General features: G+C 44.8%; 8 protein-coding genes across 8 annotated transcripts; 3 read left to right on the top strand and 5 right to left on the bottom strand.

The window, feature by feature from the left end:
• Positions 1-1,238: 1,238 nt before the first annotated feature.
• On the top strand, positions 1,239-1,819 carry JR316_0012324 (Ubiquitin-like protein pmt3/smt3; the record flags this gene model as incomplete). Its single annotated transcript, XM_047897949.1, has 6 exons — positions 1,239-1,302; positions 1,378-1,436; positions 1,494-1,515; positions 1,569-1,627; positions 1,684-1,728; positions 1,793-1,819. The coding sequence occupies 6 exons, from the start codon at positions 1,239-1,241 to the stop codon at positions 1,817-1,819; spliced, it is 276 nt and encodes a 91-aa protein (XP_047742838.1).
• A 477-nt stretch (positions 1,820-2,296) lies between these two features.
• Positions 2,297-3,423, bottom strand: JR316_0012323 (uncharacterized protein; the record flags this gene model as incomplete). Its single annotated transcript, XM_047897948.1, has 4 exons — positions 2,297-2,571; positions 2,633-2,726; positions 2,906-3,030; positions 3,099-3,423. 4 exons carry the CDS (start codon positions 3,421-3,423, stop codon positions 2,297-2,299), a joined length of 819 nt encoding a protein of 272 aa, XP_047742837.1.
• Positions 3,424-3,783: 360 nt separating this feature from the next.
• On the bottom strand, positions 3,784-7,475 carry JR316_0012322 (uncharacterized protein; the record flags this gene model as incomplete). Its single annotated transcript, XM_047897947.1, has 7 exons — positions 3,784-4,001; positions 4,062-4,277; positions 4,330-5,817; positions 5,872-6,156; positions 6,215-6,625; positions 6,672-7,034; positions 7,094-7,475. The coding sequence occupies 7 exons, from the start codon at positions 7,473-7,475 to the stop codon at positions 3,784-3,786; spliced, it is 3,363 nt and encodes a 1,120-aa protein (XP_047742836.1).
• A 1,552-nt stretch (positions 7,476-9,027) lies between these two features.
• On the top strand, positions 9,028-9,753 carry JR316_0012321 (uncharacterized protein; the record flags this gene model as incomplete). The annotated part of the gene is given in 4 exon segments (XM_047897946.1): positions 9,028-9,157; positions 9,225-9,307; positions 9,326-9,568; positions 9,622-9,753. 4 exon segments carry the CDS (start codon positions 9,028-9,030, stop codon positions 9,751-9,753), a joined length of 588 nt encoding a protein of 195 aa, XP_047742835.1.
• Positions 9,754-10,475: 722 nt separating this feature from the next.
• On the bottom strand, positions 10,476-15,380 carry JR316_0012320 (Golgi apparatus membrane protein TVP38; the record flags this gene model as incomplete). The annotated part of the gene is made up of 18 exons (XM_047897945.1): positions 10,476-11,226; positions 11,278-11,419; positions 11,475-11,600; positions 11,671-11,810; positions 11,883-11,992; positions 12,046-12,103; positions 12,166-12,271; positions 12,328-12,543; positions 13,388-13,444; positions 13,500-13,521; positions 13,586-13,619; positions 14,185-14,258; positions 14,313-14,453; positions 14,522-14,572; positions 14,644-14,777; positions 14,833-14,848; positions 14,909-14,977; positions 15,039-15,380. The coding sequence occupies 18 exons, from the start codon at positions 15,378-15,380 to the stop codon at positions 10,476-10,478; spliced, it is 2,589 nt and encodes an 862-aa protein (XP_047742834.1).
• A 136-nt stretch (positions 15,381-15,516) lies between these two features.
• On the bottom strand, positions 15,517-17,791 carry JR316_0012319 (Mycophenolic acid biosynthesis cluster protein B; the record flags this gene model as incomplete). The annotated part of the gene is made up of 12 exons (XM_047897944.1): positions 15,517-15,528; positions 15,733-15,837; positions 15,974-16,007; positions 16,078-16,185; positions 16,247-16,414; positions 16,491-16,626; positions 16,684-16,858; positions 16,921-16,971; positions 17,030-17,169; positions 17,226-17,241; positions 17,317-17,391; positions 17,462-17,791. The coding sequence occupies 12 exons, from the start codon at positions 17,789-17,791 to the stop codon at positions 15,517-15,519; spliced, it is 1,350 nt and encodes a 449-aa protein (XP_047742833.1).
• A 1,548-nt stretch (positions 17,792-19,339) lies between these two features.
• JR316_0012318 (Transcription initiation factor TFIID subunit 11) lies at positions 19,340-20,775 on the bottom strand (the record flags this gene model as incomplete). Its single annotated transcript, XM_047897943.1, has 4 exons — positions 19,340-19,482; positions 19,669-19,765; positions 19,822-19,909; positions 19,967-20,775. The coding sequence occupies 4 exons, from the start codon at positions 20,773-20,775 to the stop codon at positions 19,340-19,342; spliced, it is 1,137 nt and encodes a 378-aa protein (XP_047742832.1).
• A 1,094-nt stretch (positions 20,776-21,869) lies between these two features.
• On the top strand, positions 21,870-22,571 carry JR316_0012317 (uncharacterized protein; the record flags this gene model as incomplete). The annotated part of the gene is made up of 5 exons (XM_047897942.1): positions 21,870-21,918; positions 22,016-22,174; positions 22,227-22,262; positions 22,319-22,383; positions 22,440-22,571. The coding sequence occupies 5 exons, from the start codon at positions 21,870-21,872 to the stop codon at positions 22,569-22,571; spliced, it is 441 nt and encodes a 146-aa protein (XP_047742831.1).
• Positions 22,572-25,132: the final 2,561 nt, after the last annotated feature.

Below are 25,132 nucleotides of genomic sequence, written 5' to 3'. Positions count from 1 at the left end.
TTGAATTGAGTCAACACACCGACGCATTGTTGACCGAAGTTGCAATTCATGTTCTTTGTTTTGTTGCTCTTCACCATCTTGATAACCAGGTAGGTTTGCATTTGGGGTAACGACTGACATTTGAACTTTGTAGGCGTTGATTTTATTCGGTGGGGTGCCAAAATTTTCACTCGGAAAGACGAGGTTTATATAGCTTATCGTGGAAAGTGATATGTAATCACAAGTGGGATGACTCGGACTGTCATGTTTTACCGGGAATTCGGAGCGACTCGCGAAGGAATAAGTGCAACAATGGGAATGTGCTCCAAAGTACCTTCGCAGTCGTGTCTCTGTCACGGAGCCTTTCTGTTCATTCGCGACATAATTAAAAGTAAAAGATAAATTTGCGTCTTCTCGAAACTGGTTTGTCATTGGAGCGGGATATGTTTGGGATATATGCTAATATTTTTTACATCAGCTAAGTTTTCACTGCCATTTGACTTCAGGCTCACATGTAATAACGGTATATAATGTTGCAGATTGCATGAGGATGGTCGTCTGATGATTGTAGATGTGATCAATTTGAAATAGCATCGGCCATTTAACGACCAATGATTTAATTATCAAGAGTCTTTCCGCCCTCCTAAAAGCGTAAGATTGTCAATGGAAAGGGCACATCGTTAAGCAGAAGAACTTGCCTGTTGAACTGTAGCATCCATCTCATCTTCGTCCTCCATTCCCAACTAGTGGCTCTGCTTTGAGAATATACAGAGTGAGAATTACAATGCACATACATCTTCGGGGATTTGTTCAGGCCTAACCCTGGATTCGTTATAGTAAAATCTGAAAGCGTCTTCGATAGCGATGATATATTAAGAGATTAGCCAAGTCCAAAGCTTTGTACGTAGGTAATTGGTTAACTAACTCTCGTGGTACATACAGGGCGAAATTATCAGGTGGTCAGTGATAGCCATACTTTGTTGATTGAATGTTATCTTCAGTTGTATCTTCCGGTTAGGTTCGTCAGACATGTTCCTTGTTCTGATGAGTGTGGAAGGAGAGGATGAGCGTAAAGATTGTGACTTCCCTGGCAGGTGCGTCACTATCACGTGTGAGTCGCGTCAGATTTGTCACACTCTTTTTGTAATTTCAATTTCCAGCGTTCTTGCTCATTCCCACATCTAGCCCCGGAACAAAGAAGGTCTTCCATCACTTTATCACTACTCTTATCCGCCTTCTGCTACCTCATTGCCATCATCATGTCTCATGAACCCGAAGATGTGAAGCCCAAACTCAACTTGAACATTTCATATGATGGTACCCGTAAGACTTACCCCTCTACTTGTCCAACGCGACGCGGCTCATATCTACAAGGCTGATCTTCGTTTATACAATCAGAAATTACCGTCAAAGTGAAGACAAACATGAAATTCGCAAAGATCTTCGAAGCAGCAGAGGTACGCGTGCTAGTTCGGATAATCTAAACAATGATTTCTTACATTGTCTGGTAAAAGAAACGTTTCGGAAAAGACAAAGGTATAGAACATCTACACTCAACACCCTAAAACTAACCTAAAATCTTCTTACAGGAACCTTCAAATTCACATATGATGGCCAACGAATCAAACCTGAACAAACGCCTGCAGAGGTGAGTTACTCCGGTATTCTGTAGGATCAATCATTCATTATGCTGCAACAATCAAGGTGGGTATGGAGGATGGGGACCAAATAGATGCTTTCCTGGAGCAGGTGAGTAATTTTGTTTGGTAGCTGTGCTATTACGCGTTTTAAGCTCACCAATTGTGTTTTAAAGTTGGGTGGCGGATATTGCCCATCATAATACCAGATTATGCCTTCATGTCTTACCCACTGGAACTTCTTTCTTCGTTATATCCATTCATATCCGATCATCTGTATTCTTTACACGTCTCCAGCCATAATGTACGCGCATGGGCCTATAACCAACTTCGATGGTCACGTGATCTCATAATTCGAAAGGAACAGCACTTTTCGTCGCTTTCTTCACCTTTTTCTTCAGTTGGAACCCAAGCTACAAATCCGTCCAATAATATTTTATTATTGTCTCCCATTTTCTCCACAGAAAATGGATCTGATGCGAGGTTTATTGATTAACTTTCAATTAATCCTCAATTTAAAACGCTGTCTGCACGCTAATTGCATGCCAACTTGCCATATAACTTTTGAAAAAGATTGTTCATTCTGGGATTTAAAAACAGTATGTGATTTCTACTCACTTTCAAATTAGTGACTCAGTTTCCAATTAATAGATCCGAAAATACCTACCATCTTCCAACTATTAGTTTTGAAGAGAATATTCTACGGCTCCACGTTGCTCCGAGCTATCTGACAGGGAAATAAGCTTTTCAAGCATCCTGTTCGCATTTGAATTGGGGAGTGTCTGGAAGAAATCTTCTCCTTTCATCCATCGCAACCCATGCTGTAGAATATTTCTTGCCCGCGATGCCCCTCCCTTGGCGTCGCCCATACACCCATGCAAGGTAGCCCTTCGAGTATCTGACTTGTAAGTGGCGCAGTGTAATATGTTCGAGTTGTAAAAAACTGTTTCTCCAGCTGGTAAATCAGCAGCTTTTATCAGTTAATCAACCGAATTGGAGTATTTCCCGCCACTTACGCTGAAGAGTAATTTGAATGGCACCAGGCATGTCCAATGGATTTTCCGGAATCTGTCCTGAAGATAGTTTGCGCTGAGCTTCGGTCCTCGGTACCTTATGAGACCCTGGAACAATGTAAAGGCAAGAGTCCAAATATAGCGCTCTACAAGCAGATAGGTTGGTCAATCTGCCCTACATTAGATAGGGATTGACTTTACGTGTTCCACTGCACCTATAAATTGTCGCCGTTATTTAGTACTAATATGTTTTGCGTCCATAGTTTGCAAGCTTACACCATAATGCCAGATATTCAGCGCTTTTAATTCCTCTTCTGCTGTGGCATCCTCACGGATGTCATCGCGGTGCCACCGCAATGCAAAATCATGCGATTCCGGGTTTATAAGAAGATTTAATAACTCTATCAACATAAAAAACAAAGTTGTCAATGGTCCAGACTACGATGATACGCAATACAAGTTTACAAACCCATCTGTAAATCCTCTTCAGAACACCCCAACAGCTCCGTTGCAACCCCCAGAAGCTTCGGCGAGGTATACCATTGCACAAAAATAGGTTCCTTCAAGTCAGGATGCATAAGGTGTTGTATGCCCCAGGAATCGGGATTGTCCTGTCCATATGGCGGGAACTGTTTGCCGACTGTGCGTCGATGGAGCCACGATCCATTGCGAGTCTTTGCGATTACCCTTTCACAGGCTGACTCCAGATTGGACCTATATTCGCCTTCGATGAGACCAGGAATGATAACATATCCATCCTCTGCATATCGTTTCTTTAAGTCAACAGCTGGCATGGTGGAAGACAAAGCAGGCAAAGAAGAATTCACAAGAGATGCATCCTAGCCGGACTTGGATTCGGTTTATAAATGTGTTCCAGAATAGTTGTTCGTTTGCACATGGACAACCACCGCGTGATCATCGATCAGGACTAGATCACAGAATCACCAAGTAGCAAGAAGATGAAAGATACGAGAACAAGATTCGAAAGGAAGAACCCCCTGAAGTGCTGGATAGCGTGGAAAGCGTGGAAAGCAAAGCGTATAGTACAAACATGCGAGAAAGAGTAGCTAGATAATCCAGGTGTAGATAGTTCCGAAAGCAATACACAAGACGAGCAAAAGCCCACAACCCTCCAAAGTTCCAAGCCTTAGATCTCAGGCTTTATTCTGAGCCTTTTTGGAACGAACATACGAAAGGATACTCTTTGAGAGCCTTTCCATACCCTCCTCAATTGTGGAAAAGTGGTTTGTGGGAAGCTCCATTCGATTGGAGTCTTTTTCCGCCCACACATGGTAAGAAACAGACCCGTCTTTCCCATGAATGACCTGGTGGTAAAAGCAAGGTTTCTCAATATTTTCTTTCTCGCAAAATTCTGCAAAAAGAGACGTCATAAGTTTCAATGGAATTTAGGAACAAAACGGAAGAGGTGTACCGTTAAGTACATCATAGTTGGACTTGTTGGATGACTGTACGGATGATTGCGAAGTCGATGGTTCAAGTCTAGGCCTGGCTGACACAGCTGGGGGCATAGTATGCTTGACCGAGTCATCCCCAGAGACAGACTCCGTTTTTACAGTAACCTCGGAAGTGGAATTTGTTCGTTCAGCTTCGAGTCGTTCCAGGCTATGATCAAAAAATCTAGGAGGGGCTGTCGGACAGTTAATCATGGGTTTATCAGAATGAATACAGAATGAACTTACAAGAGGCAGTACGATCGCGTTTGTATTCACCAGTATCAATAGACAAAGATTTCATAGCCCCGGCTGAGGCTGCATTATGACCATGCCTGCTGCCAGCCCAGCCGTTATCGCTTTCAGGAAGTGGCTTAGAATAATAATTACCACGAGGCCGAGAGGTATCACCAACTGTACTATGTCGACGATAGTTTCTCAGAGGTCTGTTAGAATCAGAAGTTTGATGCTCAAGTTCATAAGATGGTGGGTACGAAGGGTTTGAAAGATGAGGAGGAGATGGAGGAGGATGACTATGATGGTTAGAAGCATATGCAGGTACATGCGGAGGGGTTCGAGGAGGGTAGGGTTCTACCTGAGGAGGAGACCGAGGAGGGTAATTTGATCGATATCTTAAAGAATATGGATCATGTGAAGGAATGGTAGGGGGCGACGGGGGTATCATGGGCATAGGCTGTGGATGAGGAGGGTTATAGACTGCAGGTGTCTGGGGAGGGTAACTAACAGGAAAAGCAGTCTGAGCATAGTGCACAGGCGAAGGAGGAGGATATTGGCCAGGCGGATATGAATAATGATGTCCTTGCCCATGGCCATAGGGATCATGCGGAGGAGTAGGTGGTGCCACAGGAGGTGCATAATAAGCAGCATAGTGGTGATGACGTGGAGGAGGAGATGGAGGATAGCCACTCGAGTAATATCCATGAGCAGGAGGCGGCTGAAAAGGAGGATATGCATTTGCATAAGATTCAGGACGGGAGTATGTAGGTGTAGATTGACGATATGAAGGGTCGCGCCTATACTCGGATCGTTCATCATAATAGGCTCGATCATGGTACGGTGCCCGGTCATCATAATGCGGTCGGTCATCGTACGAAGAATAACCACGAGGAGCAGGCCTTGTATGCGAGGGGCTAACATCACGATAACCACGAGCATGAACAGGAGGACCCCCGCTTCTGTTTCCAGATCGGTCTTGGCCACCAAAACGCGGAGCAGATGCATGTGCGTTGGTTGGGCCAAGACCTCTGGATCCAGTCGCATGAGGCGATTTCCAGCGAGTATTCCTAGAGAAGTTTTCCGAGTTTGGAATTAGGCTGACCGGTTTCGAAGGCAAAGGGTGGTCTCCAGAACCCAGCTTAGGTTTCATGTTGGTTCGAGGTGTCGATACCTCACTAGCGTCTGAGTTATTATCTTTGTTAGTCCTCTTACGTTTCTTCCCAATGCGACCTTCAGCATCTTCTCTTTCTGGTTCTTTGCGCTTGGGAACATAGTAATCTCCATTTCCACTCATCTGAGCTTCCCAGAAAGGCACATAATCGGAAGGCAATTCACCACCCCTGAATCGAAGTAAGTCAATTAAACCTGCCTCAGCTGCAAGGTAAGTCACTGCGGCCTTTGCGTCGGCCTTGTTGCGATATTCTGCCGTCGTAGAGTATTCTCGCACATCCGGTGCATCAGAATCAGGAGATACGTCAACCTTTATAGTACATCCGAAAGCTGAAAACGAATATCTTCAGAGAGAAAAAACATCGGAATATAAAATCAACGCACCATCCCTCTCTTGCGAAAAGATGAACAACGGACGATTGCCATACCGAATTTTACCAGACTCGGATGCAATCAAAGGAAGAAGCTTTTCAACCGCAAGCTTACGTTTATCAGCGGGAAGTTTATTCTCAGCTTCCTCCTTCAACTCGCGAATGTAATCGCCCACTCCTTGAGACATGGCCAACAGGCATACTGCTGATCTGGCATCCCCGCGCTTTGGAAATTGGGGATCGACAAAGTACGTCCGCATTTCACCAGGCCTTTCAATTCGAAGGACACAACCATGCACTAGAATTCAATATCAATATAAGCAGTAAGTATCGACAGACAGTTGAAGAACACTCACTATGGCGTTCACTATCGACAACTGGCACGAACGTCGCGACTAACCGAGCACCCCTTGCGGACTGGAGCGCAAGGTTTAACCATGCTGGCCCATTGATCTCAGCAGCGGGCATATCCCCGACGTCTTCAGGAAATGGTTGCGGAAGTGTTTCGTAATATTCCTGCAAAGTATATCCTTGAGGAGGGCCTGGAGTACTTCCGCGGATGGGCACAATTTCATCTTCGCCCTCATCGATAATCCTTTGAGGCTCAGTCTGCCCGTTTCCATATCGAATAAATTCCAAGACATCATTGTTAAGGGCAGTTCTAGCACAGGCAATCTTAGCAGCTCTGGCGGTGGAGTGCACAGGGTCAACAGAATACGAGCGAAATAAATGCGCATTTAGCGCAATCCGCAGTGCAACGCCATGCTCTAAGTAATGTTGAGCGACGACGCGAACATTTGGAATCAAACTCACTTTTCTTATTCTTAGGATCGTTATAATATACCCAATGGGGCTTTACTTTCCCGGCTCTCCATTCGATGCAGCAGTCTTCTATCTCTTCGACGGGACCTTTGTCGGCAAGTACCGCACTCGGTGGCACAATCACCGATACGTCAAGTTCCATGTCATCGATTGCATCGAGGGGATTAAGCAAAAGTCCTTTCCTGGCCTTCAGCGCATCGGCATCTCCTGAAGAAATGAAGTCGATCGCGCCCATATCGATAGCAATCTGGGCGGCCTGCACTTTTGCGTCGGCCCTACGCATTGCCCCTGCTTCTGATTTATACGCACGGGTAGCACCATTGGGACGGGTGATTGTGAGAATACATTGTCGATCTGGCGAAGGTTGCACCACGGTTAGTCGTTGAACGATGAAGAAATGTACAGGGACATACTTTGAGGGTCTGTTTCCACATACTCGTATTTGACTGCCTCTGAGGATCCAAATGTGTTTTCACACGCATGACGCAGCAAAGTAATGGGGTTCCTGTTCGACCTCCCGTTGGCTGCTGTCGGTGACTTGGATTCCTCTGGGTCATCAGTTTTCGAAGCTTTCTGGCTTTCCTTCTCCGGAGATGGCAAATCGGGGAGTTGAAGGTGAAAGTTAACATCGAAGACCGCAGACGTCACGTTGTTCAGAAATGCTTCAACGGACAGCCCACCCATGGCTGCGAGTTCATCGTTGATCACATCGAATGGACGCCGTAAGTCTTCGTTCAAGACCAGATCTGCATCGGTAATGGGTTCAAGTTTCCCATTTTCTCCCGCAGTCTCCATGTATCTGAAGAGGCGGCCCTTTAGAGGATGTGTGGAAGAAGCAGGCGATGTGTGTGTGATGGTTAAGAACCTTGAAAGTGAGACGGGATATGCACTCGACTTTTTCGGCACATGCCGGTTGATTCGCCTTCATCTGGAAGTCCGAGGGCAAATAGAAAAATAAGTGCATGCAAGTGCATGCAAGAGTCGCGCGTGACAGTGGGCCAATATGTCACAATTATTTCCTCGGGACTAGGGTGCCGGTGCATGCCGAGTGAGGAGAACATGCCATGTTTTGCTCGTACGCCTGAGGTCTGAGGCAAATAAACAATTTTGGCTGCTAGCATGAGTTTTGAATACTACCTCTGTTAGACTATTTATTCTAAAACATGCTTCAGACAGTTTGTGCGCCATTTTCTGTCACATTGCACTGTCAGGGATGTGTTGTCACGGACTTGTGATCTGTCGTCACAAGGACCAATGAACTGGTTGTAAATACACCTTTTGCCTTGGAGTATGGGCAAATAAAACATAAAACTTATATATTTCGGTCTGTGTGGTGTACCCATCCTCTTGAATGGTGTTTTTTATTCTCTTTGGGCACCTTGGGGCGAAATAAATTGAAAATAAGTTTGAATATTCTCTCTACAATGATGAGGTACTACATCAAGCAAAACAATGTCTGCCTACTAAACCTTCCGCTATTTGGATTAAGGAATTGGGTAACATCAAAAAGTATGCTTATAACTGGGGATTCTGCTGGCAATTATACAATAATTGACTTGTCTCCAATAACCTTCTAATTTATGTCACATTTATGTCACATGCACTTGCGTTACACTGCACTTGCACTGCACTGCACTTGCGTGCACTTGCACTGCACTCGCACTGCACTCACGTGCACTTGCGCGCACTTGCATGCACTTTCATGCACTCGCACTGCACTCGCATGCACTCGCACTGCACTTGCATTGCACTTGCGTGCACTTGCATTGCACTTGAATGCACTTATGTTTACTGCATAGTACTTGAGTGTCACCGTGCCTATTGAAGGCTTTTAGTGGGGTTGACGCGTGACATGTCTAGAATTAGAGACCGTGACCTCGTCAACCCCTTCGTCAATCAACAGCTGTCTGAGAACGAAAGGGTTGGATTGGGTATGCTTAATCATAATCTGTAAAGCAGGTACACTGTGAAAGGTAAGTATATACTATTACTTGATATTTTTCATGACAGTTAACTGACAATATTCATTTATGTGATACTGGCAGATAAATGTTTATTATATAGTGCAAACGGCTGGCCCTTCACGGAGGTCTCACTCTACTTTGTGAGAAGATATGTGTCTTTTCTATCATGCCTACCAATCTTATTGAACCTGAAGAATAAGTTCATTTTATTATATCTGTCCGTATTCCAAATTGATTCCCTATTTTGCCAAGAAGACATTTTGGTTCCGTTCAATTAAACCCGAATTCATGCGATAGTAAATTTTCACTGGTGATCCTTGCCTCTAACCATTATTCTAACGAATTCTGCTACTGGATGACATTTTTTGTGAGTCTGAACTATAATGTTCCCAATCCATGAAAACTCTAATGGTATGGCGTTGATGCAGACATTTATCAAGCATGTACTTCGGTACTTTGATCCCGACGATGAATTGAACACAAAAATTCAAAATATCGATGACTATATTCGAGGTATCTCTCTTAATCTAACCGTGTTTCTATACTGTACTTACAAATCTACTCAGAAACTGTATCTCAGCACATTCAACAATTGCTTGGGACACCGAGGCCAAAAGACTTTCAACGCTATTTGATTCAATGGTTAGGCGCCCAAATCTAATAGTGAGCATTTCAAAACAGGTCTACCAAAGGACAAACAGATCAAAAAATGATATACCTTTCCCGATCCGAACACTGGATGTTGACTTAGAGGCATTGGCATCGTTGGAAGAGGAGATGTTTGAGGTTTCAAGCCGCGCCGGACTTGCAGGTAATTATCAGTGGGGTCTGGATGCTGGAGAGCCGCAAGGTTGGTTTCCATACGCAGGAGTTCCCGATTATTACAACCATGGCGACATTGAGATAGACAGTGACGAAGGAATGGTATGTTTATCTTTTACTATTGCTAATATTCAATCTCAAAAATATTCGCTCAGACTGGCCCAAACTTTGTCAAATTTATACAACCCACCGAGCCAAAACTAGTAGAAGAGAAGAGAATCCTTAGGCCACGACCTATCCCGGAAAATAGGACCGCAGCAAAGGCAGTGAAGTCAAAAACAAAGTAATAGTATTCAATTTAGTAGGTACTACATTGATTAGCTACGTACATGTCATGTATATCAAGTACAAGACGCTATGTACTACATAACAGCCTGCACGCTTGCGTTTTTTTTTTTTGGTTGCACTTGCGTGTGCATTATACTGCACTTGCGCGCACACTGCACTGCACTTGCGTGTGCATTATACTGCACTTGCGCGCACACTGCACTGCACTTGCGTGTGCACTTGCATGCACTCGCATGCACTCGCATTGCACTGCAGCACAGCCACCGTGCACTTGCATTTGCACGTTTTGCACTTGCGCACTTGCGCTGCACTTATTTTTTCCTATGCCCGAAGTCCGACTACCAGCTCCTTCGAATCCCACTCAATTGTACTTGCAACAATAATATGGTTTCCAGACAACGCTTTAGATGAAAGTAGAATCGCAAAGACAGCGTGTTAGAAGATCCTATTGAAGAGTAGATTTTTTTTTTCAAAAAAAATGGGTGACTTGTCAATTCATCTTCAACGCAAAAGTGAGGATTTGAACTTTTGAAGAACTCCTAGTTACGATCTCATCATTTATTCGTAGCCAGATGTCTCCAACATTAATACTAGTAGTCGTAAAGTCGTAATATATCTAGCTGAAGTATATTGATGAAAGTTCGCGTCCATTCAAGGAAGAAAGATAATGTACTACAAGTCCATAAACAGAATCATCGTACTGAGAGCGGAAACTAGCCGCTCAGCGCAAGGTTGTGACATAACTAGGAGGTTTTGGTGATTGTGGTCTGGGAGAAGGGTATATAGGGCCTGGGTAGGGGTGACTCGAAGCAGCGTGTGGATTGGGTATAGGAGCGTCATCCATAGCGTCAGGAGAGCTACTGTACGCCGTACGGAAAGATGAAGCAGTGAGTTCATGTGCATGGCCATGGCGGTGGGGGACCTCGTACCCGCCGTATGGGTCCTCTACATCGAAAGACCCATGCGGCTTGTTGCTACTGGACTGTACCATCCGCACAGTTGAGGGACCTGCCCCTTCGTTGACAAAGCTGGCCTGAGTAGGTGTTTGAACTATCTCGTTCTCAAAGTCCCGTCGGTGGTTAGGCGAATATGGATTGTGTAAAGAAGTTGGTGAGACAACAGCGTTCAGTCGAGGGGACGTAGTTCCACGCTGTGGAATATCCCATTCTACATCATCTGTGCTTTCTTCTCGAAGCGGTCGGTGACCGGCTGCCTCTTCCTCGTCGCGGGGATAATTCGAGGTAAATACAGGCCTTGTAGGTGTACGTGCCTGGGGCGTGTAAAGGTTGGGATCTGGTGCATAACCGATGGCCTTGCCATGGCGGTCCCATTGCTGATGTGCGGCGTCGTGATGGGTGCTTGTGAGTGGAATGTCCGACTCTGACCCAGTTGGGTTAAAGACGTCTGGGTTTGTCATGGATGGTCCTGCATGCATGTATGGAGAGCCGGTTGCTCTTGACAATTTCGCTTGTCTGATTTATCGTCAGAATCGATAAAGAAGATTATTTAAAGAAACGAAATACCTCGCCTTTCGCCTCTCGTAGATGACTTGTGGTGTTACTTTATTCATCTGAAGGAAAATATACCACATTGCGACAAATGTAATAACTACAGTAATGCCGAGGACCGTATCACTGATTATTTTGCTTTTTGTGTCTTCGGTTCCTAAAGATTTTTCAGTCTGTTGAATCAGAGGTTCCAATGGCAACTCATCCCTCACCGTCATTGGATTGTTTAAGAATGACTCCAAGGTAGACTGTGATGAATTGTTTAGGGAGAGAAAGGATAGCAGCGATCGAAAAGATGATAATCCCCATGCCACATGCCGAAAATATGCCAGTGGTAACTAATAGTTAGTAGTTTATGGTGCCGTCAGACTAAAAGGCGCAATGAATTGAATCGACATGAATGCTCACAATGACCAGGTATTGCGCTCAAACGAGCGATTAAAGCAATCTTAAATCCGCCATCGCGCACAACCCGTGCCAGGCATGCATAAAAGATACTTGTCCTCTCTAGCTTTTCACCTCTCGCTCGGCAACAGTATCTAAAGGCGCTATTCACAAATTACAAAATTTAGCACAGTATAACGTCATCATCGTAGCTTCGACGTAGAAGCGCTACTCACTAGAAGTTTCCTACTTCTCCGAGAAAAGTGCCAGCGGCGACAATGCCAAATCCTACCCATAGTCCCCACACCAGTCCACAGAGAACAGCAACAATTTCGTGTCCAAACAACTGAATCAGTAGGGGTGAGTATGCGTCTTCTGCTCGAAAAAGTAAAGCATTACAGGAGGGAATGAAATGACGAATAGCACGCCGATTGGTACTAGCCACCCAAACTTCAGTCTGAACACGGTTTTTTTCGATGAGTGAAATGTTCATATAGAAGAAAGAAAAGGTAGACGAACTTGAATAGCCACTGTGTGACCGGGGTTAACCAATCTACAATCTGCTTGTGGTAGATGGTCATCAAGCCCACTAGGACAAGAGTAACCGCAAGCAAAATGTAGTACCCTAGTCGGAAGAGATATCAGGGATTTTTCCAACGCATAAGTGATCTCGAGGCGCACAAAGCCATTCCCTCCTGAACCAATACTTGGGTTGCCTCATTGTCTTCCAATCAAGAAACCCCGTCTGAAGTGCCTTGGCTTCGCTTGGTGTTGGACTGGGCGTCCGAGAAATCTGTCGTGAGTCCGCCGGGACCTTGGTCTCAACGGAGGAGACTAAAGTTACAGTATCGTACATGGCGTCTCGTTGTGGCGGGTAGTTGGTCGTCAGGTAGTGTCCTGGAGCATTGTTCATAGGTGTATTGTACACGGCCATGTTGCCGTCCTGCTGCAAATGGCTTCGTGAAAGGAGATTGAACGAACAAGATGTTAGAGATTAAAGGTAATGTTGAGGAAAAAATGAAGGATCGGGGCGAGGAGCAATGGGCATGAAGACAAAACGCTTCGTGATGCCGGGGCGGATTATACACACAATGACAAGGGCCAGGGTGTGGGAGTCTCTAAAAGCAGTGCAACCCTCAACAGGCAGTGAGTCTAAAAATAGACAGGGTCGCAGCAATGGCGTGCGCTACCCTGCCTTCGCATCCCTCGTGTTAGCCTCGAACCATATAGAAGTAAGCAAAGATTTTAACCCAGTCATACTCCATTGGTCGATCGTAATTGACTAATTACACCACAACACAGTGTAGTCTACCGATAGTAATAGTGCATGATCAAGTAGGCTGTTATGACCGCAGTTCTCCCAGATCTAGGTTATACTTGCAAGCTGTGCTAATAGTGGTGCCAACTTACTCTAAGCTTCAGCCTTCATCTTGTTGATCAAATTGTTGGTTGTACCGTATTGGCAGCCCATATATATAATGAGAGTCGTCACTCCCTTGAAACTGACGCATTCAGAATCTAAGGGTAAACTTGGTCTTATCATGAGATATTTTGGGAATTTTTCACTGGTATATATCCCCGCCGAACTTCTTCGGTAGGTATGGAAAGCGGTCAGACATTAAAATGTATAGTTAATAAATACGAGAGCGCTCATATCCTTGTCATTTGATAAATCGTATCGATAGACCGTCGGAAGTTGTTATTGACCACATCTACTTCCTTCCTTCCAGTGACCACGGACCTTTCACTGGGCGGCCTTGTAGCTGGGCTGCGCGACGCATAACTTCCTCGTGTCCGGCTAAAATTAATATGGGTAAGCGGAGCGTAGAGTATCTCGAGCTGAATATGCTTACCATTCTCAAACCGGGGAGGTCCCTGTGCCAGTGATTAGAATTTTCTGTTAGCATGAACTTTGTCCAGAGCCTAACATCCTACTCACCATTTCTTCAATCCTATACCCCGAACTTTTCAAACTAAATTCAATGTTAATCAGCATGACAGATGGTAAGACGATTAATGTAAAGAAAAACTTGCTGGGGCCCTGGCATCTCGGAGAACCAGCCGATCTTTACAAGAAACCTGTCTCGCCAGAGAGAATACATATTCGTTGGCTCCGGTCTGTACCATGGGCGGGCAGTCCATCTGGTCGGCGTACATCAGCCGTCTCTATAGATAGAAATGCAATACCCAAACTCGGCGGCTTACTTCATTGGATACATCCGAGGACAACCGCTAATTTTATCGAGAGCTGTAATTTTGTTACTGACGTCTACGGGGAAACGAGGCGAGTGCCTTGGTAGAAGCAAGTAACGTTGAAAATAACCAATGGAGGCCATGAGACAAGAAACGAAAGCCTTGAGAAGCCGCGGTTGTTCTGGGTACCTGTGTGTTTTGAATATGTCCAACATTTAGCTATGAGGGGTTTCTCGAAATGAATTGATACATTACATCATAGCCACTCGCACTCTGTCTTCCATCAGACAGATAGCTACTCTTTTCCCAAAGGCCTTGAGGCCCAAAATGTTAGGGACGGCGTACAGCAGTTCGTCGAGTGTATATTCTGCGAGTTCATGATTAGAATCTGACGGGATCATATTGCGCTCCTCGTAATCCTATGCACTTTTGAGCATGAGACCGTACACAATTATTTGATGTAATGCTCGCACCTCGGACCATTCTATGAGACCTTGTAGGCTATCGGGAATGTCTTTAATTCCCATTCTTTTCCCAATTTCATACCAAAAAATATAGTACGCATGTTGCTCAAGAGGCGAGGCAGAGCGCCACCCCCAACGACTTGCCCAAAGCTAAGCATAAAACACAAACAATTTGATCAGCAAAAAATTCATTTAATTTCCTACTCAAACAAACCTACACTGGGCGTCAATACAAACAAGGAAAGTGTATAAAGATAATCCTCGTTGGCCTAAGGATTGAAGAAAAAAGTTTACCAAGTTGAGAAACAATAGGTATTACGCTGGGAGATGAAAAACTTACAATCCTATGCAGGGAATGCAGATAATTCATGCGTGCCACAGCTATCATTGCCCTGGGATCATCTGCCGGAACGCTGGGATCAGGATGGAAAGATGGGTCACTGAATCCGGATATTGGGCACCCGAAGAATGTGGCTGTTACAAACGTACGACGGTCAGAAAATGTACTGTTAGTCAAAACTCCCCTCACCTATCATAAGTTCTGTCTAGCCTCGCTAACCGTTCTGATACTGCAATAACAGGATATTTTAGACAGCAACACTCACATCTGCGTATCTCCTCGAAACGTTCTCCTTCAGTTGCTTTGTCGACACAAGCAATGAAGATATCGACGGCTATAAAGTGAAGTTATGAATTGAGTCCAACTTCAATCACATCATATTTGAACACACTCACAATCCCATACGTCTTGAACAAGGCAAACGCAACAGCATAGTTAAGCAGCAGTGGCATCTCATACATGAATGACACATTCACGATCTCCTGGGCCTCCTCCGGTGTGATCTCCCCTCTGCCATTATCCCACTTATCCTCATATTTACGATGGATCGCGTTGTACCGTCGCCAACGACATGCACGAACCAGAACTAGCCAAGTAACAATCACAGCGGTTACAGCCCCTGGTGTTGGGATATGGCTTAAAAAGTGAAGGATTTCTTCTCCGCCGCTGGGAAGAGTATCGACCAAGCGCCGGAATATATCGTAGAACAACCTTGGACTGTCACTTAGAGCCAACATGAGAGACTAAAGCAGGGCTCAAGAAACCCCCTGCTTCGTGCTGGCCGTCATGGGCATGTGCCATGATTGAAAAACATCTGATGCCTAAACATAGCCTAGCTTTTCTTAACTAGTCCACATGACTATTCGGCTCCCCCTAAATATCGGGCTAGTAAGTACAATATAATGAAGAGATCACTCGTACGGAATCATGGATTGGCAGCGGCGCATCTAAGTTACACTAACAGTAAAGTGTATTGGTGACATTGCTATATAAGCGCTCCAGGTGAAACGGGTAAGAGGTTTGTGAGTAAGCTTCATTCACATAAAAAAAAAGAAAATACGCTAGAAAAGATGTAGATTCAGCATTTACACTAGGTTCGTTGGTATATTCCTTTTCTTCCTTCCAATGACCAAGGTCCCAAAACTGGATGACCTTGGAGTTTGGATGCCTCTCGCATAACCTCCTCATGGCCCGCTAAATTATCACAAGTTAGTCTATCATTCGTGGGTAAGAAGGGAAGAAGTCACCATTTTCAAAGGCTTGCGGACCCTGTCAAACAAAATTACCGTTTACTACGAAAGAATTACCAGTCAAAACACTAAGCGCTCACCATCTCTTCCAGCCTATATCCTGTGCTCTTCAACCTTTTTCATAGAATAGATTGGTAAGGTTTGTTGCGCTTACAGATGCGAAACATAAGTAAAAGCGACGTACATGCTGCTTGGCATCTCAGAGTACCATCCTAATTTCACTAGTAACTTCTCCGTGAAGTATCCAAATGAAGTTGTAGGCTCAGGCCTGTACCACGGTCGTGCAGCCCACCTGATTACAATAAATATGTTCAGACATATACAAAACAAATGGGTCAGCAATGCAGGCGTACTTATTGGGATGCAGACGAGGACAACCTCCACCTGTTTTGAAGTTTTGAGTGACATTTACAGGGGTAGATGGAAAACCTCGAGGGAGTAAGAACCACCGCTGGAACACGCCAACAGAGTACAGGGACCACCATACAACTGTCCGAAGCAGCCATGGCTGCTTCGGATACCTGAATACAATGTAAAATGTCGGCACAGGCGAGCGGAAAATAATTGGGAACATTTTGTAAAAATAATTGAACTTACATCATCGCTTCCCTCACAATATCATCCATGGCACAAATCGCCAATCGTCTCGCAAAGGATTTAAGTCCACCAAACTCAGGTACAGCCGAAAGCAGCTCTTCAAGCGTAAAACCAGCCAAGTCATGGTTAGATTGCGCTGGAACCATGTGAACCCTTTCGTACTCCTAGATAGTAGAACGATAATTATTATTACTAGCCAGAAAAAGATAGCCAAGCGCCCGACTCGCCTTTGACCATGCAGAAAGGCTTTCAAAACTATCTGGAATATCCTTGATATCCATTCTTCTCCCAATTTCAGCCCAGAAAACATAATAGGCGTGTCTCTCGAGAGGAGATAATGCCCGCCAGCCCCAACGGCCTGCCCAAGTCTGATTTGAAGCTTCATTAGTCTAGGCTCTCGTGTTAGAGATAAAAAAACAGTGACACCCACGTTGGGCTCCAGTGCGAACAAACAAAGAGTGTATAAGAAATCGTTATTTGACTACGTATGATGAGTATACACCTCGATCCAGATAGAAATAGTGAGAATGACGACATACAATTTGGTATTTTGAATGAAGATAGTTAGTGCGTGCGAGTGCAATCATTGCCCGTGGATCATCCATGGAGGAGGACTTAGGATCGTCGCCATACATCGAAGGATTAACATATCCAGATATCGGGCAGAAGAAATAAGTTGCTGAAGCACTGGATCGTCAAAATGAGGTCATTCTCACTAAACTCCGTTGGACGTACCGATGAGAAGTTCGGTCTGATAAGATAAGTGAGTTCCGAGAACCAGCTGTCAGTCAGCGCCCAAAGCGAGAAGAAAACTTGAATGACGTACATCCGCGTATCGCTTCGAGATATTCTCCGTCGAGCTAAGCTGTTTAGTCTTGTTCAATAAAGTAGAGATCGACGGCTGATCAACATTGATGGATGGGTGTAAAATGAGTCTTCGCGTCGATGAGGGACTAGTACCAAAATCTTACGATTGCGTATGTCTTGAACAGTGCAAAAGCCAGCGCATAGTTGAGCAAAAGAGGCATATCGTAGGCAGCACCAACCGAAGTGATTTCCTGCGCCTCTTCTGGCGTGATTGTCCCCTTACCGTTATTCCATTTCCGCAGGTACTTTCGGTGGATGGCATTATACCGCCTCCACCTCAGCGCTCGGACGAGACCCATCCAGACAAGAACCCCTGCAAATACGTATGTCGAATGCGATGCATGAGTGTGTAGCCTCTGAGATCTTTGTTGGAAAAACGAGGGTAAAGCCAACCAAAATCCATCCACATATCGGAATTCTGAAAGAAAAGGCATAAGAGTAGGAAAAGGGATCACAAGGCGAAAAATCATGCATGTGTCTCAGATGTACATTATATATATAAACAGGGTCAAACCACATTCTGTGCTCGGATAACCGGATCCCAGATACGACCATGACAACCCCTACCCTTATTGCAAGCATAAAATCACCCGAACAAGAGTCCAATAAACACTTCTGGAGTCCTCATCAGGGAAGGTGATGTCACAGGGTCGGTGGCGAATGAAATGGTACCTTTTGGGCGGAACATTGGTCGTCCCGTGAGAAAGACCTGAATACAAGAGTGAGATTCTGTTAACAGTGGAGACTAAGCATAACACTCTTAGGAGAGTATTCATTGTAGAAACGTGCAATTGATGGAGGCAATATGGAGGAAAAGGGCTTGTGTTGGAAGGCTTGGCACATGGGGCTTGCCTTAGCCTGTTGTTGAGTCAATCCAAAGCAGTCTAAGGCGGCCCAAAGGTTCAAAGCACCAGCAGCGGCCACGCTGAATATTTAGGCTGGCTATTTTTGGACGGAGAGAAAACACTGAAAACATTTGGAAAACAGCATCATCGTAAACGACTGCAGTAGCATGAGATTTTGGATCGATTGAGTATGTCCTGATTCCTCAAACTAGTTCCTATCCCTGTTCTGAGTCATCCTATGCCGAGTCGACAATGACTTGATGACGCACGTACTTTACTTTTAATTACCCATGAGACTCACTGAGAAAAAAGGTCAACCAAGGATTTGGTTACGTTTCAGAAGATCCCAGAATCTGATCCACGGTCACGTCGGAGCTTATTATAACGACGAAGCGTCATGAACTACACCACTTCATAGTGCTACTTACACCTAAATCACTTATGGTAAAGAATGGCCGTTTATACGACTCCATTCGACAGTCATTTCCCCACCTTTTTTCGTAAGACAGCGAGATCTAAAGAGGAGACCCACCCTTTCGCAAGAGTTAACCGTGAACGAACAACGAGGTAGTAAAGTCATCGAAAGTCTTGAGCTACTCGTATCCCTCGTTATTTAGATGTTCTATAAAAAGAATTGTTGTGTTTTGTGGGCTTGATGGCGTTTAGAAATAACCGATTCCATTGGCATATTCCCTTATAGGTCCTTATGCTATAGTCAGATATACTCGAGTGTCGAAGGTGGAAGTTTACAGCGGACAATGGATTGGATGGGATAGGATTGGGGAAAGGGGTAGGATAATTTGTTGGTGGGTTAGGTTATGATATTACAGCACTACGCTGCAATGTGCATGCAGCATAACGCTGCCATACCAACCATAGCATGTGTGCCCGAAAGCTATCCCAAAAGAACATACGAGTACAGCGGTGAACATAGAAGTCCGTATGCAATGCAAAGAAGGATCAAGAATCATAGATCTAATCCAGAAGTAACACGCTATCGCGGGACATAGGCGGAATGTTGATAGAAGAAAATCAGAAAATGAATCTGCCAGCGACCACAAAGGCAGACTTCTGGTAGAGCGGGAAAGAGCAGGAGGCAATACAGCAAAGGTTGAGGCCCGGACGTACGAAGGTCCGTCATCGTACGAAAAGTTTTTTCGCTCGAATAGGCCGTGCTGCGCCTACGTGTCCCGTTTCTTCTTGATATGCCCTGTATGCTTCACGCAGGTGGTCAGGAGATAGAGGTCCGGTGTCGCCGCGTCTAGTCTGGACTGCGCGAGCTACAAAATGGAGGGAGACAGAAAAATCGAGTATGTAAGCATCAGAGACAATCGCGGATGATTGGATATTGTAGAACACCAAGGGCATCTGATGATACAACAAGACCTTGGAGAAAACTCAAAAGCTTGGATACGGGAAATTTTTTCGAAGGAAAAAAGCCACTGATCGGAAAGGAGAAAACTGACCTTTTTCAACAATCTCACCAACAAAGACCTTCGAAAAACCAGCTATAATCTGAGCGACGGGTTGTGATACCTGTTGACCGAGTGTTTGTTGTATCACCTATCAAAATCAGGCGTCAGAATATCTGCTTTTCTAGTTCGATAGATTGAACTTGCCTTCCGAACAGCCTGTTTGGGCAAAGCATGCCGTCTATATGCTTCGAATCGATCATACTGTGCTGGACTCAGATTGTCCATCAAGACTCTAGATAAGTAATGCGATTAACACAAAAGTTCAAATGGACGCAAGAATGTGGCACACTTCAGATTATCTTTCGATTGACTCTGCCACGACAACTGTGCCGAGTAATCATCGTCAGCCATGGCAGGAAGTAGCTCATCGTCCCCTTCAGCTTCATCGTCTACACCGACTGTTCCACCCCGAGCAGTATTTGATTGGGGCTGGGGGGTCCCCCTTGACGGATAAAAGGAAAGTCCGGCAGATCCTTCGGGTGCCGGTGTCCCTCGTTGACTGCCACTAGGCACAACCCCCGTAGCACCAGTCAATGCAGGATCAATTACTCCGGTTATAATGGGTAATGAAGTCCCATTCTGACCAGATGCAGAAGCAGGCTGGTCTGCTGATGCGTTCGATGGTCCTGCCTCTCCATTGGTATTGCTTCCAGTGACCGCACTCCCAGATGCACCATCCACAGAGCTTTCCGCGTTTTCGACCCCTCCTGCACCAGGTGGCGGAATAGCCCAATGTACCCGTGGATATTGTGGATTAGGACCCGAAGTTGACGAGCTTGCTGAGCCTGAAGCTATGGCCGGTGATGGATTAGCAACGAAAGAGTTTGTAATGAATGGCCGTGGCGATGATGCTTCGGGAACTGGATTTTTCGGCTTTCGTCCTCTCTTCGCTCCCGTCGCGGAACCTCGAGGCCGCCCACGTCCAGCTGGCGTAGGAGTGCCCGGTTGACTTTGGGAGTCGTACTGAACATTGGAAAGAACGGAAGTGAAATGTGAAGGTGTAGATGTGGTTTGTACGGGTGTGGTTTGTCCTGAATTGGCTGGATAAGATGGTTGACTAGCAGTAGATGGGGTATATCCTGAATATGGAGTCGTCATGGCCAAAACCTGTTTGATTGTAGGATGAGTCTATGGGTCGCTCAAACTGATTCACTGTGACCGGGAGTTGGCCAAGCATTGAGTATCCCATTTCCATCCAAACATAATAAAAGCAAATAGTCTAGCACAGCCTCGATCGTTGGACTTTAAATTTGTGACTCCTTCGCTTTGTTGTAACAATGGCTCGTTGAGGTCTCAACAAATGGTAAATCGGACCCGACTCTGAAGCACAAAGTAATGAGCTTTATCAAAGGGAGATTGATGGCTAAAAAGCGCAGAAATTGAATATTGAGACCTAGTATACTATCACCTATCACTAAGGGTTACTCAAAGTATGAATAATGACACTGAAAGGTGCCAATTTGAATAACAGTAAAACAAGGAGCGCTTTCAACCGACCTGTATAAATGAGGCACACAGAAATTTGAAATGAGCGATATAATGACACCGTACGAACTCGAAACAAAAGTATTCTCCTTAGAGCATAACACCAAACAAAGATGTAAGGGTATCCTTTGTTTTGCATTAATACTTTTATAAAGCCGGCTTTCCAGTGTAGTCTGCCATCGATTCCCTCCTCTGTATTTGATATCAGCTTCGTTTCGAGCATAGTCTTTCGTGGCTATTTGCTTTCATGTCAAACCACTGCTCCGAAACAGCTCTCCGTTCTGTCGCGTGTCCCATCCCTTTCAGCCGAATTACTTATGTCAATGACGTTCCAGCGCATGTCGGTAACGGGATTTGAGCTTTGGTTTGAACTGTTTAAATACTTTGGTGAGCCGATTCGTTGCGATCTTTTCAAATATATTCGATAATGATAATCAACCTCAACCTCGGCTCACAGGAGGTGCCCAAACGCGAGACCGTCTTCTCATCCTGAACAAAGTGATAGACTTAGCAAAACTTTGTACTAACTACATTAACGATCATGAAAAAAACGAAGCGGCGACGGGGCACGACAGTGCTTTGGTTGTCTCCAAGATAGTGACGGAAACTTTCGAAGCGTTTCCCACTAATTTCAATTCACCAGTCAATCCATTAAGCGTATTGTAAGTCTTCTGCACTCTTAACTCTTGGATCCATTGATTGACACAATGGTTGAGGGAAAAACTGTCGACCAGGGTCAACTTGCTGCAGAGGTATGTCATTATTTGGAATAGAATGTCCACAAAGTTCAAGTAACTAAATACTTCCTCTTTTAGCCAATTTGGTGCTTCTGCGCCACTAGATAATGTATCAGATGTGGCAGAGAAGTTCTCCTTTAAGAAGGCGGACCTAAAAACATCAAAGTGGGCACGTAAAGCCCATCGGAACGAGCCTTCAGCAGCACTCGACTCAACTCCCGACGTGCCATTGAGAATACAGGGAACGGTTGACAAGAGGAAAGGAAAGGATGATGGTATGTACTTTCGTTGTAATAATTACTTCTAATATTTACTATGACACTACAGATATTGGATCGATTGAAGTCAATGGGGCTGATCAAGGTGAGTAAAAGTTGTTTTGATTTTCAAACGCCAACAATTAATTCATTTTCATTCAGACCCTGTTCCAGAGCAACTATCCACTATTGCACCGACGTACAGGATCATAGTCCCCAGCAATAGGGTAAGCAACATACTCCATTCAGACGAGGCGACACCGGTTGCCGGGCCAAGTATCAGTGGTCTCAAAAGGCAAGTATATGGGGAGGAACTGTCAGGAAAAGAAAACGAGGCCGAAGCACCCATGAAGAAGGGTTCAAAGAAACACAGAGGACCTCTGACATTCAGGGAAGGGTCGCGAAAGTCGAGTAGGAAAAGAAGACACCGGAATAAGCCCAGGTGCTCGATGTCCTCAATCCATCTGTGTATTATCTTTATTATAGGTTATTTAATTATTGTCGTATTGTCGTGCTGTCGTGCAAAAAAGATTCAGTCTCTCAAGTTGTGTTGCAAGTGGCGCTTATGAATAGACGCCCATCGTAGTCACGCAGATTCATTATACACTGAAATCTCCTTTGATGCCAGCATCTACCAAGTGAGGACTAGCCTCCCAGCCCATCTTGCAACCGTTGGATGATTCGCGGCATAGAATCACTGAGCGTTACATTCGGCATAACGTGGGGGTATCAGTGGTCGTTTTGTGGACTTCATTCTTGTGGACGAGAATGGTCAGGAAAGACCTATTATCGTGCGCCGACAAAAGCTTCCCTCCAGAACCTCCCCTCGCAAGTGGTACTCGTTCTCACTCGCAATCACAAGAATTCTCTTACAGTACTTAACCGTAGACAAATGTGTTGTGCTTTGCTCAGAGCTTGTGGTACCCAGTGATGTCGTCCAACGCAATCTTCATTTTAATTTTTAATGTCAAACGGCTGAATCCTAACCTATCCTGCCCTTAATGAATTACTACCAAATGTATATGAGAAAATGTTAAAGAAAGTTGTGTTTGTATGGAACAAAGCGACTGAAAAGGTCGTAAAATGAAGATAAATGTACAAAAATGTACTCGGAAGGTTTAAGCACTTGATTGAACTACTCAAAGGCCGCTATAAGCAGTAGTGGTGATGCCTTAGCGCAAGTGAAAATAAATTTCCGTCTCTCTTTGTCTGGCAGAAGAGGTTAGAGGTCTTCATGGCAAGAGATGATACACAGCGGGGTCGAAGAGACCCGCCGAATGACCCTGGCAGCGAGAGTCATGAGATATACCAATTTGTCATTTGAAAAGGATGTTTCGTTGGTCCTGAAAGACATCATCAGTAGAAGGTACCATGTATAAACTAGCAAAGAGAAAACACACCCATTCAAATATCGTTCGTTCGAAACAATTGTGTTGAACATACAAGCTGGTGGAGAATGGCAGTCGGTTGCTTCAAGACTCGGAATCAACATTCTTCCTGCGAAGAAGGGGCGTCGTGACTCGGACTGAAGGTGCTGAGAGGTATTGCTCGCCGTATTTGCTTTGAAATCATACGGCGCTGCTTGCTCTCCGTGGGTGTAACATGCTCGCGCAGTTGTATGATACTAAAAATATGTCATCAAGGCACAGAGAAAAGACATCGATGGGAACTCACAATCTACAAGCCTGTAAACCAGCATCGTGTCTATCATAAACATGTCTTTAACAAGACAGCTATGACTCGGACTCACCACAAGATTGGGAATCATTACCATTCCGGCATAGGATATTCCACCAAGCGCGCCGAGTGGTCTGATTTCATGTAAGTCAACTTCAAACGCTGACAACTAATTATAACGCACCGATAAAGCATCATCAATTCAATCAAAGAAGTGCCTAGCATGAAAAGGTAAAAACAAAGACCTGTCCAATTGATACGGTAAGCAAAACAAGCCAATCGAATTTTTACATTAAATACGCAAAAATTACATACATTGACGAAGGAATAACCTTCCGAGCTGGCCATAGACGCTTCTTGTACGAAAGCAATACTATCAAGGGCAATAATAATCAGGGATAGACTATCAACAAGAGAAGGAAACAGTGAGAAACTTACAACACCAATAATTAATAGCGCCATCGCATCAAGGACCATGGACGCCACCTGTTCGAGTGTCAGAGGAATGTTAGCAAACTATTTGAGACTTGAGCTCCTTACGCTGAGCAACTTACGACACTTCCCTGTAATTTGAATGATCTTGGGTTAGATCAACTGAAAGATAAACGCAATTCACTAACCACAAAAGGCACTTTGGGCAATTTCCGATTCATCATACAGCCAAGTTTGGGCTGAATGTGATTCGGCGCGGCATAGGCAGACAGGTTACCTATGTTGACCGCACATGCCCATATCTCTACCCCCAAGCACACTGATAAAAGAAGCATCAGAATCACCAACGCTGTCTTGGTCTTGCCGGCGAAAGACCAAGCCCGCAAAACGACCACGCAGTGCGGAGCGAATTGCTGTATGAACAGTCCCGGAAGCACTTTAATATACTGACAAAGGAAAGAGGTATATATATTCACTCACCAGTAAAACTGCGAAAAGCTGTTGATACACCCATATGAGCATGCAATTCGTTGGTTTCATGTGGACACTGAAACTCCATAAAGCTGGCGGCCAGGCCAACATGGGGCAGAAACGACAGAGAAGGTATAAAACCTTCAGTATAGTCCATTTGGACCGATAAATCTAAACGCCCGCGCCCGTGTTTGATAGATAGTTCCTATACGCGAGAGTATCATATACTTACATAACGGTATTCTTTGTCCATCCTATACGGCGAGTGGTGAAAATGAGATACAAAATTAAAGTTTTTAAATAGAGAACGGACTCACAATAAAGAAAAATCGTAAACGTTGAGAAAGTCTGAATTGAATGTTGGTCATTTCCGAAGCCAAGTGAATAAAAGGTTAA

The sequence above is a fragment of the Psilocybe cubensis genome, chromosome 12, assembly GCF_017499595.1.
Source record: "Psilocybe cubensis strain MGC-MH-2018 chromosome 12, whole genome shotgun sequence".
Lineage (NCBI taxonomy): Eukaryota > Fungi > Basidiomycota > Agaricomycetes > Agaricales > Agrocybaceae > Psilocybe > Psilocybe cubensis.
Note: the sequence above shows the minus strand (reverse complement) of the source record. Positions and strands in the feature narration are given on the sequence as shown.